The sequence below is a fragment of the Oncorhynchus mykiss genome, chromosome 21 (genome assembly GCF_057628025.1).
Source record: "Oncorhynchus mykiss isolate SJ-2025 chromosome 21, ASM5762802v1, whole genome shotgun sequence".
Taxonomy (NCBI): Eukaryota; Metazoa; Chordata; class Actinopteri; order Salmoniformes; family Salmonidae; genus Oncorhynchus; species Oncorhynchus mykiss.
In genome coordinates, this window is record NC_143042.1 from 10,323,628 (window position 1) to 10,342,677 (window position 19,050).

At 39.4% G+C, this 19,050-nt stretch overlaps 3 gene segments (V, D, J or C); 1 reads left to right on the forward strand and 2 right to left on the reverse strand.

Annotated features, from left to right (window-relative positions):
* Nucleotides 1-3,401: 3,401 nt before the first annotated feature.
* On the reverse strand, nucleotides 3,402-5,104 carry LOC118936361 (Ig kappa-b4 chain C region-like). The segment is given in 2 exon segments: nucleotides 3,402-3,988; nucleotides 4,851-5,104. Coding segments are annotated over 2 exon segments (402 nt in total).
* Nucleotides 5,105-10,686: 5,582 nt separating this feature from the next.
* LOC110499922 (Ig kappa-b4 chain C region-like) lies at nucleotides 10,687-12,612 on the reverse strand. The segment is given in 3 exon segments: nucleotides 10,687-11,364; nucleotides 12,037-12,107; nucleotides 12,391-12,612. Coding segments are annotated over 3 exon segments (423 nt in total).
* A 28-nt stretch (nucleotides 12,613-12,640) lies between these two features.
* On the forward strand, nucleotides 12,641-19,050 carry LOC149972974 (Ig kappa chain V region K29-213-like). The segment is given in 3 exon segments: nucleotides 12,641-12,650; nucleotides 12,699-12,782; nucleotides 16,740-19,050. Coding segments are annotated over 3 exon segments (420 nt in total).

Here is a 19,050-nt window from a genome sequence, read left to right on the forward strand (position 1 = left end):
CATCAGCCCCATAAATCAAATCCCCATATGAACCTCACAACCAAACATGTGATGTGATCATCGAGTAATATATGAACTATCTTGATGAGCAGGTCTGTTACATCTGTGAATGAGACATGATGCTGGGCTCAAACATGAAATATGTTTGAATAATATACATTTGATCTGTCATAATATCTGTAATTGTAACTAACCTGAATCCACCATAGAGGTTAAAACCAGTCACTCATATCTGTCCCAGTCTAACTACTAGACTGGTAGCTGTGGGAGTGAAACTGAGATTTACATGGGCTGGGTGGTTCTGCTTGTCCCAGAATAGAGCAGCACTGTTACCAGATGTTCACACTGTCCCCAGAGGGTTGGAGATAGAGAAGACTATGACTATCGTGAAGCTGTGATACTGGTTATATTATGTGGATCTTGTAAAAACAAATTTAGCTTAATGTAGGTGTGATCACATTGTTGAGAGTCCAAGATATTGATAAAATGTTCAATAACATTAGTTTACTGTCTTTATGAGTCTATAAATCAAGCAGGTAAAAAACAGTCCAAGAAAAATGAATAAGGAGTACCATCTACCTCTCCTGTTAATCTGTTAACATTGTAGTATCTAGACCTCTCCTGTTAATCTGTTAACATTGTAGTATCTAGACCTCTCCTGTTAATCTGTTAACATTGTAGTATCTAGACCTCTCCTGTTAATCTGTTAACATTGTAGTATCTAGACCTCTCCTGTTAATCTGTTAACATTGTAGTATCTAGTCCTCTCCTGTTAATCTGTTAACATTGTAGTATCTAGACCTCTCCTGATAATCTGTTAACATTGTAGTATCTAGACCTCTCCTGTTAATCTGTTAACATTGTAGTATCTAGACCTCTCCTGTTAATCTGTTAACATTGTAGTATCTAGACCTCTCCTGTTAATCTGTTAACATTGTATTATCTAGACCTCTCCTGTTAATCTGTTAACATTGTAGTATCTAGACCTCTCCTGTTAATCTGTTAACATTGTAGTATCTAGACCTCTCCTGTTAATCTGTTAACATTGTAGTATCTAGACCTCTCCTGTTAATCTGTTAACATTGTAGTATCTAGACCTCTCCTGTTAATCTGTTAACATTGTAGTATCAAGACCTCTCCTGTTAATCTGTTAACATTGTAGTATCTAGACCTCTCCTGTTAATCTGTTAACATTGTAGTATCAAGACCTCTCCTGTTAATCTGTTAACATTGTAGTATCTAGACCTCTCCTGTTAATCTGTTAACATTGTAGTATCTAGACCTCTCCTGTTAATCTGTTAACATTGTAGTATCTAGTCCTCTCCTGTTAATCTGTTAACATTGTAGTATCTAGACCTCTCCTGATAATCTGTTAACATTGTAGTATCTAGACCTCTCCTGTTAACCTGTTAACATTGTAGTATCTAGACCTCATCTGTTAACCTTTTAACATTGTAGTATGCAGACATCTCTGGTTAATATGTTAACATTGTAGTATCTAGACCTCTCTTCTTAATCTGTTAACATTGTAGTATCTAGACCTCTCCTGTTAAATGTGCAACAAGGGGAAAAAGACCTCTGGACCATCTTTACTCCTCATACAGAGACGCATGCAAAACCCTCCCTCGTCCTCCATTTGGCAAATCTGACCATAATTCTATCCTCCTGATTCCTGCGTACAAGCAAAAATTAAAGCAGGAAGCACCAGTGACTAGATCAATAAAAACGTGGTCAGATGAAGCAGATTCTAAGCAACATGTCTGTTTTCTAGCACAGACTGGAATATGTTCCGGGATTCCTCCGATGGCATTGAGGAGTACACCACATCAGTCATTGGCTTCATCAATAAGTGCATTTATGACGTCGTCCCCACAGTGACCGTACGAACATACGCCTACCAGAAGCCATGGATTGCAGGCAGCACCCGCACTGAGCTAAAGGATAGAGCTTCCGCTTTCAAGGAGCAGGACTCTAACCCTAATCTTATAAGAAATCCCGCTATGCCATCTGACAAACCATCAAACAGGCAAAGCGTCAATACAGGACTAAGATCGAATTGTACTACTCTGGCTCTGACGCTAGACGGATGTGGCATAACTTGCAAACCATTACAGACTACAAACGGAAGCACACCCGAGAGCTGCACAGTGACACGAGCCTACCAGATGAGCTAAACTACTTCTATGCTCGCTTCGAGGCAAATAACATTGAAACATGCATGAGAGCACCAACTGTCATGGAAGGCTGTGTGATCATGCTCTCTGCAGCCGATGTCAGTAAGACCTTTAAACAGGTCAACATTTTTAAGGCTGCAGGGCCAGACGGATTACCAGGACGTGTACTGCGAGCATGCGCTGACCAACTGGCAAGTCTCTTCACTGACACTTTCAACCTCTCCCTGTCTGAGTCTGTAATACCAACATGTTTCAAGCAGACCACCATAGTGACTGTGCCCAAGAACACTAAGGTAACCTGCCTACCAACCCGTAGCACTCACGTCTGTAGCCATGAAGTGCTTTGAAAGGCTGGTCATGGCTCACATCTACAACATCATCCCAGCAAACTTAAACCCACTCCAATTTGCTTACCGCCCCAACAGATCCACAGATGATACAATCGCTATTGCTCTCCACACTGCCCTTTCCCACCTGGACAAAAGGAACACCTATGTGAGGATTCTATTAATTGACTACAGCTCAGCTTTCAACACCATAGTGCCCTTAAAGCTCATCAATAAGCTAAGGACCATGGGACTAAACACCACCCTAGTCATAGACTGTTCTCTCTGCTACAGCATGGCAAGCAGTACCGGAGCGCCACGTCTAGGTCCAAGAGGCTTCTTAACAGCTTCTACCCCCAAGCCATAAGACTCCTGAACATCTAGTCAAATGGCTACCCAGACAATTTGCATTCCCCCCCTCTCCCCCTCTTCACACCACCGCTACTCTGTTGTCATCTATGCATAGTCACTTTAATAACTCTACCTACATGTACATACTACCTCAACTAACCGGTGCCACCGCACATTGACTCTGTATCGGTTCCCCCCTGTATATAGTCTAACTATTGTTATTTTACTGCTGCTCTTTAATTATTTGTTACTTTTATCTCTTATCCGTACTTTTAAAGCTGTGTTTTTGGTTAGGGCTCTCGTAAGTAAGCATTGCTCTGTAAGGTCTACATCTGTTGTACTCGGCGCATGTGATTAGTAACATTTGTTTTGATTTGATTTGCTGGTTGAAGATGATGTGGTTTCAAGTGAGAACATAAATAACTAAGCAATGACATTCAGGCCTGATAGTTTTCAAGGAAACTGTGAATCAGGCTTGATTACTGTATGTCTATACCATTCAACAACATTTAAGACTGCAGTTTAATTATTAAAAGAGACAACAGAAATATGTGTTCCAAAGGGAAATCTTTATTTTCATCTATTCATCAAAGCATCAAAGCAAACATTCCTACAGTATCTAATAGTAACAAAACAGAACTCATCAAATCTAATACCGATTCAATCTCAGTCTACAGAGAGGACTGACACATGAACTCAAGCAAAGCCCCCTGTTACTCGACATGTCAGTGATCAAAAGACAGAGAACATCTGATCTCAGAACAGAGTCAAAGCAGAGGAACCAGCAGCCTCTCTCCACAGGGGTGTGTGACTAGGGGGCCTACCCAGAACAGTCAGCCCGCCTCAAGGTCTTGGTGACTGGAGTCTGGGAATTCTGCTGGGCTTCACAGGTCACCTCTCCTGCCTTGGTCCACTCCTGGCCAGTGAGAGTCAGGGTGCTGCTCCAGCTGTACAGGCCATCCTTCTCCAGGACCCTAGAACTGGTCTCCTGCTTCTGGCTGGTCCCGTCCACTTTCCATCTTATGGTCCAGTCTGAGGGGAAGCCCTTGTTGGCCAGACACGTCAGTGTGGCTGTTGTTGTACTGGACAGCTCCTCACTAGAGGGGGGCAGGACGGTGAGGGTGGGGGCACTGTTACCTGGAACAAACAGAATACATCAACTAAGTAATTACAACAAGTACAGCAACACTAAGAGATTATCTCCATTAAGGTCCACAACCAAGTAAAGGTAATTGGAAATGCCCTCTAAATATGAATGTAGAAGTTGGATTATTTAAAAGATGTGGAGAAAACACTAAAGTAATAGGATACAAAGCAGATTTATGAACCAAACAAGTATAAAGTGGTTAAATAACTAGAGTTACTAGTCATATGGTGTCAGTTATACATGTTGTACAGATATTGTTTAGGAATGGATCTGATCAGAACAACCTACTCATATTCTTTGTCTTTGTCTTCACACTAACAGTGAAGTCTACCACGAATACAACGCAACAATGATGAATACTATATACAATACTATTAGTTTTTATACCACAATTAGGTGTAATATTATGCAATTTTACAAATCAGACATTCAAATAAACCTACAATTTATCATTTTGAGTCAATAAATATTTATTTGAAAGAAGGCTCATTCAAAATCTACATTTAACCAAAAATATTTGAGTTAAAGATAATAAAAATATAAATAATGAATCGCACACAAACAGAAATACACAATGCAACAACTCTATTCCATATTATTAAATAGTTATCATACTGGAACTCTCCTCTGCAATCCATCAAACCACACATTTAACTAAACACCTACATTTGAACATGTTATTTAAATAACATTTCATTTGAAAGAAGGCTTAGTCAAAAGTAATACAAAAAATATATTTTTTTTAGGAAGGAAAATATGAAAAATCGCAATATTTTCATATAGACGAAGTTTCCCAGAGTAAAATATCCCCAAAAAGAATCAGAAAGAAATATCAAAGAGCGTGTTACTTACTTCCAACATCTAGTCTGGTGCCGCTACCAAAAGTCAACCACAGTGATACAATCCCTATTACTGCTGGTACAACAACCTCCTGCATGTTTGGCACTCTTCATTTCATTAGACGGTGGTTCAAATAATTAACTCTACGATAGTATGAACACATTTCAGAAATGAATTATTCTACTCAATTAGAAATAGTGTTTTTCATGTTGATTTCCTTAACATGGACCAAACCTGACTTTTTCTTGTACATCTCCTACTACTGTAGGTGCAGCATGTTTATTCATACAACTAATCTAAAATGTAGGCTAATCACTTCATAGTTTAAAGGCAGGTCATATTTGATTAGATGTAATAACATTCATATTCAAATTGGCCATAGGATGTGTAGGCCTTGTGTATTTTGTTTAAATCATCTAAAAAAGTTAATTTGAAAAATCCTCAATATCAAGGCAAAATGTATAGAGAAATTGAAACAACATCAAAAGTTGAATAAATAGTTTGGAATAAATCATTTGTTCTTTACTTACTTCCAACATCAAGTCTGGTGCCGCTACCAAAAGTACACCACAGTGATACAATCCCTATTACTGCTGGTACAAAAACCTCTCTGTGTTGTGATGCTGCAGCTGTTACAGTGAAGATCACGTATACAGAATCATAATCAACACAGATACACTTTAACATCTTCCAGGTAGAACAAACACTTCAAATTAGCTGTTTCTAGATAATACAAATATGAATTGTATCTTAAATCCAGATCTGAGTCATTTTTCCTTCCTCTGTGTATCAGGTTCTCCTAGTCTGGAGGTACAGTCCAGCATTAGATCAGTGTTGCTAGTATTCCTCCATATTGTCCATATGAAAGACAACAGCAGCAGCAGTAGTGATAGTGATCCATGTTGTATATTCCTTTATTAAACATGTTGATCTCAGATTTAACAGTGGAGGTAAAGTCACAGAGGACAGACAACACTACCAGAGGAATCCCACCAGCTTTAGTTTAGAGAAGTGTTCACTAACTGATTAGAGGAACTTACATGAGAGACCGAGCATGAGTGAACAGACAGTTCATTATATCTGATCATCATCAGAATAATAATATAATGGTGGTGTGACATAAAAGTTACCATACATTAGTTATCAGATAAAACAGTTGCTGTTTGATGTTGTAAAAGGGGCAGCAGGTAGCTAGCGGTTAGAGTGTTGGGCCAGTAACTGAAAGGTCACTAGTTCAAATATCTGGGTCGACAAGGTGAAAAATATGCTGATGTGACCTTGAGCAAGGCACTTAACCCTAATTGCTCCAGGGTCGCCGTTGGCAACGGCAGACCCTGGCCTTGACCCCACTCTCCGAGGTTGTCTCAGGGGGAGTTGGGATATGCAAAAATAAATAATTCCAATTCACACTTGGGCATAAAACTGTGTGAAATAAGACAAATTTAATTACCCACCTAATTATTATAAAATAAATCTCAAAATGTATTCTGATGGGAAACTACTTGGAACCTGAAATAGATTTGAAACATTAATTTGCATAATGCATCTGCTCTGCTGCTCTAATAGTATTTATATCCCTGTGAGTTTAACACTTCATGACTGAGAGCTGTTCTTCATGACAACAGAACCCACAACAACCATGACTTTTATCACCATATTCATCTGGACACTTGTTTTCTACATACAAGGTTACAATTTTGCGAATGTATTGTTGAAAATTAATTAAATCTACAGTGTTTACATGTAACAATGTTAATATTTCTATTCAGAACTATTCATTACTATATGTAACATTCCATTCCTATAAATGTTTTTACTATATTTTTCAGAATCCAGAGGACAGTACGTTGTGACACAGACTCCGGTAGTGAAAGCTATTCTCCCAGAACAGACAGTCTCTCTGAACTGTAAAACCAGCAGTGATGTTCACGGTGGTTACTATCTAGCCTGGTACCAACAGAAACCTGGAGGAGCTCCTAAACTCCTTATTTACTCAGCTACAACACTTCAGTCTGGGACTCCATCTAGATTCAGTGGCAGTGGATCTGGGAGTGACTTCACTCTGACCATCAGTGGAGTCCAGGCTGAAGATACAGGAGATTACTACTGTCAGAGTTTCCACTATCCCAATAGTAAACATGTGTTCACACAGTGATATAGAGCCGTACAAAAACCTCCCTCAGTCAGACTGCACAGTGACTGTACTGATACAGCTGGGACCTACTGCAGGTGCTGAGGAGGAATGGACATTGACATGGAACACTGACTGAACTAAATTACACTGAGCTAAATATATCAGTGATGGTGTCTATAATGTAAACTTATCCCAGGTGCTGAGGGGTAGACAGTGACATGGAACACTGGTCAGTAGAGGAGGTCAACTTTGAGTATGTTTACAAAGCATCATTCAGATCACAATTTCCCCATCATCCTCATCACACTTGTGAATATTTATTGTCATGGTCGTGAAGTTCACTTATAAAAGTTATATGAAGTTTTAAAACACACATTACCTGTTCATAATCAGAGTCAGATCCACAGATGTAAAAAAATGAACAATGGTGATGTTACATCAGCATCAGCCCCATAAATCAAATCCCCATATGAACCTCACAACCAAACATGTGATGTGATCATCGAGCAATATATGAACTATCTTGATGAGCAGGTCTGTTACATCTGTGAATGAGACATGATGCTGGGCTCAAACATGAAATATGTTTGAATAATATACATTTGATCTGTCATAATATCTGTAATTGTAACTAACCTGAATCCACCATAGAGGTTTAAACCAGTCACTCATATATGTCCCAGTCTAACTACTAGACCTGTAGCTGTGGGAGTGAAACTGAGATTTACATGGGCTGGGTGGTTATGCTTGTCCCAGAATAGAGCAGCACTGTTACCAGATGTTCACACTGTCCCCAGAGGGTTGGAGATAGAGAAGACTATGACTATCGTGAAGCTGTGATACTGGTTATATTATGTGGATCTTGTAAAACAAATTTAGCTTAATGTAGGTGTGATCACATTGTTGAGAGTCCAAGATATTGATCAAATGTTCAATAACATTAGTTTACTGTCTTTATGAGTCTATAAATCAAGCAGGTAAAAAACAGTCCAAGAAAAATGAGTAAGGAGTACCATCTACAGTGTGTGTCTAGACCTCTCCTGTTAATCTGTTACCATGGTAGTATCTAGACATCTCCTGTTAACCTGTTAACATTGTAGTATCTAGACCTCTCCTATTAATCTGTTAACATTGTAGTATCTAGACCTCTCCTGTTAATCTGTTAACATTGTAGGATCTAGACCTCTCCTGTTAATCTCTTAACATTGTAGTATCTAGACCTCTCCTGTTAATCTGTTAACATTGTAGTATCTAGACCTCTCCTGTTAATCTGTTAACATTGTAGTATCTAGACCTCTCCTGTTAATCTGTTAACATTGTAGTATCTAGACCTCATCTGTCAACCTGTTAACATTGTAATATCTAGACCTCTCCTGTTAATCTGTTAACATTGTAGTATCTAGACCTCTCCTGTTAATCTGTTAACATTGTAGTATCTAGACCTCTCCTGTTAATATGTTAATATTGTAGTATGTAGACCTCTCCTGTTAATCTGTTAACATTGTAGTATCTAGACCTCATCTGTTAACCTTTTAACATTGTAGTATGTAGACTTCTCCTGTTAATCTGTTAACATTGTAGTATCTAGACCTCTCCTGTTAATATGTTAACATTGTATTATCTAGACCTCTCCTGTTAATCTGTTAACATTGTAGTATCTAGTCCTCTCCTGTTAACCTGTTAACATTGTAGTATCTAGACCTCTTCTGTTAACATTGTAGTATGTAGACCTCTCCTGTTAATCTGTTAACATTGTAGTATCTAGACCTCTCCTGTTAATCTGTTAACATTGTAGTATCTAGACCTCTCCTGTTAATCTGTTAACATTGTAGTATCTAGACCTCTCCTGTTAATCTGTTAACATTGTAGTATCTAGACCTCTCCTGTTAATCTCTTAACATTGTAGTATCTAGACATATCCTGTTAACCTGTTAACATTGTAGTATCAAGACCTCTCCTGTTAACCTGTTAACATTGTAGTATCAAGACCTCTCCTGTTAATCTGTTAACATTGTAGTATCTAGACCTCTCCTGTTAACCTGTTAACATTGTAGTATCTAGACCTCTCCTGTTAATCTCTTAACATTGTAGTATCTAGACCTCTCCTGTTAATCTCTTAACATTGTAGTATCTAGAATTTTCCTGTTAATCTGTTAACATTGTAGTATCTAGACCTCTCCTGTTAATCTCTTAACATTGTAGTATCTAGACCTCTCCTGTTAATCTGTTAACATTGTAGTATCTAGACCTCTCCTGTTAATCTCTTAACATTGTAGTATCTAGACCTCTCCTGTTAATCTGTTAACATTGTAGTATCTAGACCTCTCCTGTTAATCTGTTAACATTGTAGTATCTAGACCTCTCCTGTTAATCTGTTAACATTGTAGTATCTAGACCTCATCTGTCAACCTGTTAACATTGTAGTATCTAGACCTCTCCTGTTAATCTGTTAACATTGTAGTATGTAGACCTCTCCTGTTAACCTGTTAACATTGTAGTATCTAGACCTCTCCTGTTAATATGTTAATATTGTAGTATGTAGACCTCTCCTGTTAATATGTTAACATTGTAGTATCTAGATCTCATCTGTTAACCTTTTAACATTGTAGTATGTAGACTTCTCCTGTTAATCTGTTAACATTGTATTATCTAGACCTCTCCTGTTAATCTGTTAACATTGTAGTTGTCATGTATTGTCATGTTGTGTCTTTCTGTCCTTTCCTTTCACCCTGTCTCCCTCTGCTGGTCGTACTAGGTTACCGTTTCTGTCCCTCTTTCCCCCAGCTGTTCCTTGTCTTCTCTGACTACCTCATTCACCCCTTTTCCCACCTGTTCCCTTTTTCCCTCTGATTAGGTCCCTATATCTCTCTCTGTTTCTGCTCCTGTCTTTGTCGGATTCTTGTTTGTGTGTCTCATGCCTGAACCAGACTATCATCGTGTTTGCTGCAACCTTGTCCTGTCCTGTCGGAATCTACCTGTCCATCTGAGCCCACGTGTGTTCATCATTAAAGAAACTCTGTTTGTTAATTCGCTTTTGGGTCCTCATTCACGCACCTGACAGTAGTATCTAGTCCTCATCTGTTAACCTTTTAACATTGTAGTATGTAGACTTCTCCTGTTAATCTGTTAACATTGTAGTATCTAGACCTCTCCTGTTAATATGTTAACATTGTATTATCTTGACCTCTCCTGTTAATCTGTTAACATTGTAGTATCTAGACCTCTCCTGTTAATATGTTAGCATTGTAGCATCTACACCTCTCCTGTTAGCATTGTAGTATCTACACCTCTCCTGTTAACATTGTAGTATCTACACCTCTCCTGTTAACGGTGTAGTATCCAGACATATCCTGTTAATCTGTTAACATTGTAGTATCTAGACCTCTCCTGTTAATCTGTTAGCATTGTAGTATCTAGACCTCTCCTGTTAATATGTTAGCATTGTAGCATCTACAGCTCTCCTGTTAGCATTGTAGTATCTACACCTCTCCTGTTAACATTGTAGTATCTACACCTCTCCTGTTAACGGTGTAGTGTCCAGACATATCCTGTTAATCTGTTAACATTGTAGTATCTAGACCTCTCCTGTTAATCTGTTAGCATTGTATCTAGACCTCTCCTGTTGTTATTCTTGTTTTAATATTAACTACTGGTTGATGACAATGGGGTTTCAAGTGAGAACATAAATACCTAAGTAATGACATAGAGGACTGGTAGGTTTAAAATAAACTGTGAATCAGGCTTTATTTCTATGTCTACACCATTCAACATTTAAGACCAAAGTCTAATTATTGAAAGAGAAAATAAAAAATGTGTTCCAAAGGGAAATCTTTATTTTCATGTATTTATCAAAGCAAATATTCACACAGTATCTAATAGTAATAAAACAGAACACATCACATCTAACACTGATACAACCTCAGTCTACAGAGAGGATTGACACATGAACTCAAGCAAAGCCCCCTGTTAGTCTACATGTCAGTGATCAATAAGACAGAGAACATCTGATCTCAGAACAGAGTCAAAGCAGAGGAACCAGCAGCCTCCCTCCACAGGGGTGTGTGACTGAGGGGTCCTACCCAGAACAGTCAGCCCTCCTCAGGTTCTTGGTGACTGGAGTCTGGGATTTCTGCTGGGCTTCACAGGTCACCTCTCCTGCCTTGGTCCACTCCTGGCCAGTGAGAGTCAGGGTGCTGCTCCAGCTGTACAGGCCATCCTTCTCCAGGACCCTAGAACTGGTCTCCTGCTTCTGGCTGGTCCCGTCCACTTTCCATCTTATGGTCCAGTCTGAGGGGAAGCCCTTGTTGGCCAGACACGTCAGTGTGGCTGTTGTTGTACTGGACAGCTCCTCACTAGAGGGGGGCAGGACGGCGAGGGTGGGAGCACTGTTACCTGGAACAAACAGAATACATCAACTAAGTAATTACAACAAGTACAGCAACACTAAGAGATTATCTCCATCAAGGTCCACAACCAAATAAAGTGAATTGGAAATGCCCTCTAAATATGAATGTAGAAGTTGGATTATTTAAAAGATGTGGAGAAAACACTAAAGTAATAGGATACAAAGCAGATTTATGAACCAAACAAGTATAAAGTGGTTAAATAACTATAGAGTTACTAGTCATATGGTGTCAGTTATACATGTTATACAGATATTGTTTAGGAATGGATCTGATCAGACCAGCCGACTCATATTCATAGTATTTACATCACATATCAAACATGTTGGATTATGAAGTTAGTTACAACCATAACTGAGGCCCTTTGTCTACCATGAACACAATGCAACAGTGATGCCTACTTTATCCTATACTATATATTAGTTATAATACCAGAATTAGGAGTTCTAGTCCACAATCTTACAAATCAGAAAGACAAATAAACCTACAATTTAGCATGTCGATGATATAGAATATTATTTGAAAGAAAGGCTCAGTCAAAAGTAATTTGAAAAGCATCTAAAATATCTCAAATGTAAATATGTCAATAGAGACAGAGTTTAGGAAAGTAAATATCCCAAAATGTAGTCTGAAAGACATATCAAAAGAGCTTGTTACTTACGTCCAACATCAAGTCTGGTCAAGTCACTATTACTGCTGGTACAAAAACCTCTCTGTGTTGTGATGCTGCAGCTGTTACAGTGAAGATCACTCATACAGAATCATAATCAACACAGATACACTTTAACATCTTCCAGGTAGAACAAACACTTCATATTAGCTGTTTCTAGATAATACAAATATGAATTGTATCTTAAATCCAGATAGCAGTATTTTTCCTTCCTCTGTGTATCAGGTTCTCCTAGTCTGGAGGTAAAGTCCAGCATCAGATTAGTGTTGCTGGTATAACACTACAATTTAAATCCTACCAGCTTTAGTTTAGAGAAGTGTTCACTAACTGATTAGAGGAACTTACATGAGAGACCGAGCATGAGTGAACAGACAGTTCATTATATCTGATCATCATCAGAATAACAATATAATGGTAGTGTGACATAAAAATGACCATGGATCAGTTATCAGAGTTAACAGTTGCTGTTTGATGTTATTAAAGCTAGCTAATGCAGGACAAAATATATTTTAATGAAGGGAACCGACTTGGAAATTGAAATAGATTTTACAAAATAATTTGCATAATGCATCTGCACACTTTGCATTAGCAACACATGCTTCAACGCTCTGAGAGCATTTATATCCCTGTGAGTTTAACACTTCATGACTGAGTGCTGTCCTTCCTGACCACAGAACCCACAACAACCATGACTTTTATCACCATCTTCATCTGGACACTTGCTCTCTGCTTCAAGGGTAACATTTTCAGGATTTATTGTTGAAAAATAATTTAATCTATACCATCCATTGTTACTATTTATATTCAGAATTATTCATTACTATATGTACAATTTCATTCATTTAAGCATTTGTATTCTGTTTTTCAGAATCCAAAGGACAGATCACTGTGACTCAGACTCCTGAAATGAAAGCATTCCAGACTGGAGACGCAGTCACTTTAAGATGTAGATTTAACAAACCTCCTGCTTGTAGTCCCCCTTGTGTAGCCTGGTACCAACAGAAACCTGGAGGAGCTCCTCAACTCCTTATTTACTATGCTACAACACTTCAGTCTGGGACTCCATCTAGATTCAGTGGCAGTGGATCTGGGAGTGACTTCACTCTGACCATCAGTGGAGTCCAGGCTGAAGATGCAGGAGATTACTACTGTCAGAGTTACCACAGTGGTGATGTGTTCACACAGTGATACAGAGCCGTACAAAAACCTCCCTCAGTCAGACTGCAAAGTGACTGTACTGATACAGCTGGGACCTACTGCAGGTGCTGAGGGGGAAGAGACAGTGACATGGAACACTGACTGAACTAAAATACACTGAGATAAATATATCAGTGATGCTGACTATAATGTCAACTTATCCACCTTCATGTTAAATCATTCCTGAACTGACAACACCCATAGGTCCAGACTACATAAATATGTCTTCCCTTTTGCTGTGGCTAACAAACAGTTTATTAACATTTCAGACAATAAATTGAATAGACTCCATCTATGTGAAGTAATAATGTCTCACATCATTTCAGAATAAGTATCCCAGTCTCTGTTAGGCCCCTGTATTGGGTAGTGCATTTCAAGTTAAGATTGAACTATATTTACTGAGATCATATAACATGATTATGACCCATAATAACAACCTGAGGTTCTGTCATACAAGAGACAGTGACATGGAACACTGGTTAGTGAAGTCAACTTTGAATATGTTTAGAAAGCATCATTCTAATCACATGTTCCCCATCATCATCATCATCATCATCAATGTAGTGCACCTTCAAAAGTTATTTGAAGTTCTGAAATAGTCACAATACCAGTCCAATATGCAAAACAAGATGTAGAGACGTAAATAAAAAGAAGGTGGTGTTACATCAGCATCAGCCCCCTAAATCAAATCCCCATATGAACCTCACAACCAAACATGTGATGTGATCATCTAGCATTATATTAACTATTTTAATGAGCAGGTTACAGCAGGCTGTTACATCTGTGATTGAGAAATGATGCTGGATCTGTGAATGAAACAAGCTGCTGGGCTCAAACAGACATACAGTATTATCTATCATTAATTACATGGAGGCATATCTGTTGTGTCTCCCTCCCTGAAGTACCTCAGTCAGGTAGTGAATTTCAAGCAAAGATTCAACAATATTTATTGAGATTATCTAACATTATTATAACCCCCTAAAACGTCCTGTGGTTATGTCAAGGCAAAACGCCTCTCCTGTCACACCTGGCTAGATCCTTTCAACACGTTCCCAGGCCTTTAATTGAGCCGAGCTGAGGCTTGTTAACCACTTAAGACCCTGATTGTCTGAACAATCAGCCTCAACCTTTAAAATGCTGCTGCTCACACAGATCTCTCCAATGAATGGAGGTTGTGGGAAGGTGAAGGAAGCAGGGAGAGGTCAGGAACAGAAGTTGGCTCTTGGAGAAACACCATCAGTGCTCTGCAAGCAATGTAGCTGATGGAGAGGCAGGAGCTTGGTGAACAGATAGATATGATTGTGGACAGCGAGGAAGAAGGAGAATATGTGGGAATTGGGAAGATGTTTGTTGAGGAAGAACGGTGTCAGACATGATAAAGAAGAATCTGGATCAATAGGAATCCCTTGCCTTTTGGCAGATCCATTTCTGGTTTCAGGTTGGGTCAGAAAGGAGTTGGGTGCAGTTGAATCAGTGAAGGTAACCTGTAGTGGACTTGTGATGTTTGTGTTTCTTCTTATTAGAGGGAGCAGGTGCTCTGTGTCACTCAACTTGGGTCATGATCTGTTCCTTGCTTTGCTTTTACCAACAGGATGTAATGTAAAAATCTTCCAAGTGTGAAGTAGTTCTTAATTGTTGTGATTGTGAAGTCATGTAAAACGTTTCAGTGTGAAAATGTTCCTAGTCAGTTGCACGCGTGTCTGTGGATGGCTGAGCTCCTACAGATGTTTCAAATATATGCACTGTCAATCGAAAATGTAGCATCCAAGTCTTTGCCATCGCTGTTAATTCTCTCCTCACATCAACCCTCAGCACTTTGACGAGCAAGTCCGTGTGTTTATATGCTGACCTCACACCTCAACAAGCTTCTGATTGGTCAGAGTCAATACCCTTGGCCACCATTGATTGGCAGATGTGTGAAGCAAATGTGCGTGCCCACAGAACCGTTTGTCGAGGTCAGGGGCACAGGTTACATAAAGAGATGCGCATGCAATTATTGTATTGAACATTTTCACGCTGGGAGAGATTTTACATCATGATGTACAATCAGAAAACAATCAGAACGGTTGGACTATTTCACACTGGGAAGATTTTTACATGACACAGGGCACCATTGAAAGATTGAGTTCTGGGGTAGTGATAAGTGTGCAGGTGGAGCAATTGAAGTTTAAATACCTGGTGTTTGTGATGCCCACCATTTGGTGGGACGTTGATCCGGTGGGGGGAGTGGTGAAAGAGTCATTGTCAGTCCTTTTGAGTTTTGAGTCTATATTAGTTATCCTGTTAGAGCTTTTGTGCAGAATCCACTGTACTGTTTCAGGTGCAACGTTCATGGTCATGTTGCAGCAGTGTGTAGGAGGGAGATTCCAAGATGTGTGCAGAAGGGCATGGGACAGAGGATTGTGTAGTTTTGCTGGATAAAGTTGTGTCTAGGGGTGCTGATGTTGTTGGAGATCGTAAGTGTCAGGTGCGAGAGAGGCAGGTTGACTTGACCAGAGTCAGAGTGGTGCAGAGGGTGTCGTATGCTGAGGCAATGAAGGAAGTGGAAGAGGATGGATGAAGGGTGAGGGATCCCAGTGAGTAGTAGATTTGTGCCAGCACAGGGGGATAGGGCAGTGAGTGAGTTATGCTTCAGTAAGGTTGTCTTAGCGTTCATAGCATTGGTTATCAACTGTACCATAGAAATGGAACGTAAATTATAGAGAATAGCTGTCGAGGTGGCAGCTGCAGAGAAGTATTTGGGTATATGAGATTTCACCTATGAAGAGTTGCAGGGTGTGTTGAGTGGTGGTGTCCCGTCCTCCCAGGTCGTTGGCATGGTGCAGGAGTCGATAGGGTCAAAGTAGTGGAAATGGGGTAGTGGGTTTTAATGGTTAGGTAGAAGCTGAAGAGAAGTACCTGGTGTATGAGGTTTTACACTAGAAGAGTTAATGGGGTGATTTTTATTTGTATGAAATAGTGGTATGTAGGGTTAGTTGGTGGGGAAAGTTTGTCCTTTCAGGAACAGGAATAATAAAGATAATTTAATGTAGATTTTGTAGGCCGTGACTGGCCTTACAATTTAGTACAGTAGGGGGTGGTGTATACACCTTTAAATGTGATGTGATCCTCTAACCCAATCCCAAAGAAGAAGAGCTCTTCAACTACAGTTTCCCTGAGGGACCAATAGTCTGTTTGCATAGAGAGGACACTTTGCATTGACAGCACATGCTTCAGTGCTCTGGGAGTGTTTATAGCCCTGTGAGTTTAACACTTCATGACTGAGATCTGTTCTTCATGACAACAGAACCCACAACAACCATGACTTTTATCACCATCTTCTTCTGGACACTTGTTTTCTACATACAAGGTTACAATTTTCAGAATGTATTGTTGAAAATGAATTAAATCTACAGTGTTTACATGTACAGTATATCAATGTTAATATTTCTATTCAGAACTATTCATTACTATATGTAATATTTAATTCATATAAATGTTTTTACTATATTTTTCAGAATCCAGAGGACAGTACGTTGTGACACAGACTCCGGCAGTGAAAGCTGTTCTCCCAGAACAGACAGTCTCTCTGAACTGTAAAACCAGCAGTGATGTTTACAACAATAACTATCTAGCCTGGTACCAACAGAAACCTGGAGGAGCTCCTAAACTCCTTATTTACTATGCTACAACACTTCAGTCTGGGACTCCATCTAGATTCAGTGGCAGTGGATCTGGGAGTGACTTCACTCTGACCATCAGTGGAGTCCAGGCTGAAGATGCAGGAGATTACTACTGTCAGAGTTTACACTGGCCTGATAGCACTCGGTGGTTCACACAGTGATACAGAGACGTACTAAAACCTCCCTCAGTCAGACTGCACAGTGACAGTACTGATACAGCTGGGACCTACTGCAGGTGCTGAGGGAGGACGAGACAGTGACATGGAACAATGGTCACTAGAGGAGATGAACTGTGACATGTGACAATAATAGAAAGCAATCATTCAGATCACATGACCATCCTCATCATCATCATCATCATCATGGTTATGACATAGTTTTTGTCATGTCCTTTAAGTAGTACTTCAAAGTTTTTTTACTTAAGTACTTTATACCACTGACTAGGCCTAATCAAAAATTGCTTTCAGAAGAAGCCTTTGACTCTCCTCCTGAACTGTAACCATAGACCTACACAGCACAGCCATTGGTTAGCCAGCACACAAAACGTTTTTGATCAGCAAGCATAGAGAAGGCCGGGGCTCAGGTTTGAAATATCCATTGCGATGTGTAATGCAGCCTAGTTTATTTTACACCATCCCAACAGCTATCTTAGAAACATAACTTTGTGCTGTGCTTCTCTGAGCATACACTTTGTAGCCTATAGCCTCTAGGCTAGGGATCATTTCATTGAGACCACACTAAATAGCCTATAGACGCACTTGATTATGAGGGGTGGCATCGGGCACACAACGATATATTGTAAAGCCTAATAAGCAACTAATTCTAAAACACTGAGAAATACACATATTTCATAAAATGCTAATTACATGATCCTCCCCTGGACTAAATTGAAAAAAAAAAGAATACTAAACCCTCCCCTTGAGATAAATTTAAAAAGCATGAACCCATTTTCCTCCAGGTACCCATTCTGTACATTTTGATCCATCCCTTACAATGAACTACTGGTTGATGACAACGCAGTTAGAACATAAATAATTAAGCAATGACATTTAGGTCTGATAGTTTTAAAAGAAACTGTGAATCAGGCTTTATTAATATATGTCTATACCATTCAACATGTACAACTAAAGTTGAAATATTGAAAGAGACAACTAAAATATTTGTTCCAAAGGGAAAACTTTATTTTCATAAAATCTTCAAAGCAAACATTCCTACAGTATCTGATATAAATAAAACAGAACTCATCAAATTTAGCACTGATACAACCTCAGTCTACAGAGAAGATTGACACATGAACTCAAGCAAAGCCCCCCGTTGCTCGACATGTCAGTGATCAAAATACAGAACATCTGATCTCAGAACAGAGTCAAAGCAGAGGAACCAGCAGCCTCTCTCCACAGGGTTGTGTGACTGAGGAGTCCTACCCAGAACAGTCAGCCTTCCTCGGGGTCTTGGTGACTGGAGTCTGGGATTTCTGCTGGGCTTCACAGGTCACCTCTCCTGCCTTGGTCCACTCCAGGCCAGTGAGAGTCAGGGTGCTGCTCCAGCTGTACAGGCCATCCTTCTCCAGGACCCTAGAACTGGTCTTCTGGTTGTTGCTGGTCCCGTCCACTTTCCAGCTCAAGGTCCAGTCTGAGGGGAAGCCCTTGTTGGCCAGACACGTCAGTGTGGCTGTTATTGTACTGGACAGTTCCTCTCTAGCGGGGGGCAGAACAGTGAGGGTGGGAGCACTGTTACCTGGAACAAACAGAACACATCAACTGCATCAACTATGTCCAAAAGATTTTTAAAGCAATAGATATACAAATATATTGATTTGGAAATGCCTTCTAAATATAGTGTAGTTAGATTGATAAAAGATTTGAAGAAAACACAAACCATAATATGATAGATATACAATGTAGATTTATGAACAATATGAGACAAGTGTAAGTGGTTAACTTTAGCATTACTAGTATGTCAGATATCTTAGGATTGTTTCTGATCAGAATACTCTTTTTTTATTTTTATAAGAGATTTGAAGAAAACACAAAATGATAGATATACAATGCAGATTTATGAACAATATGAGACAAGTGTAAGTGGTTAACTAGTATGTCAGATATCTTAGGATTGTTTCTGGTCAGAATAAATTTTACCCCCTTTT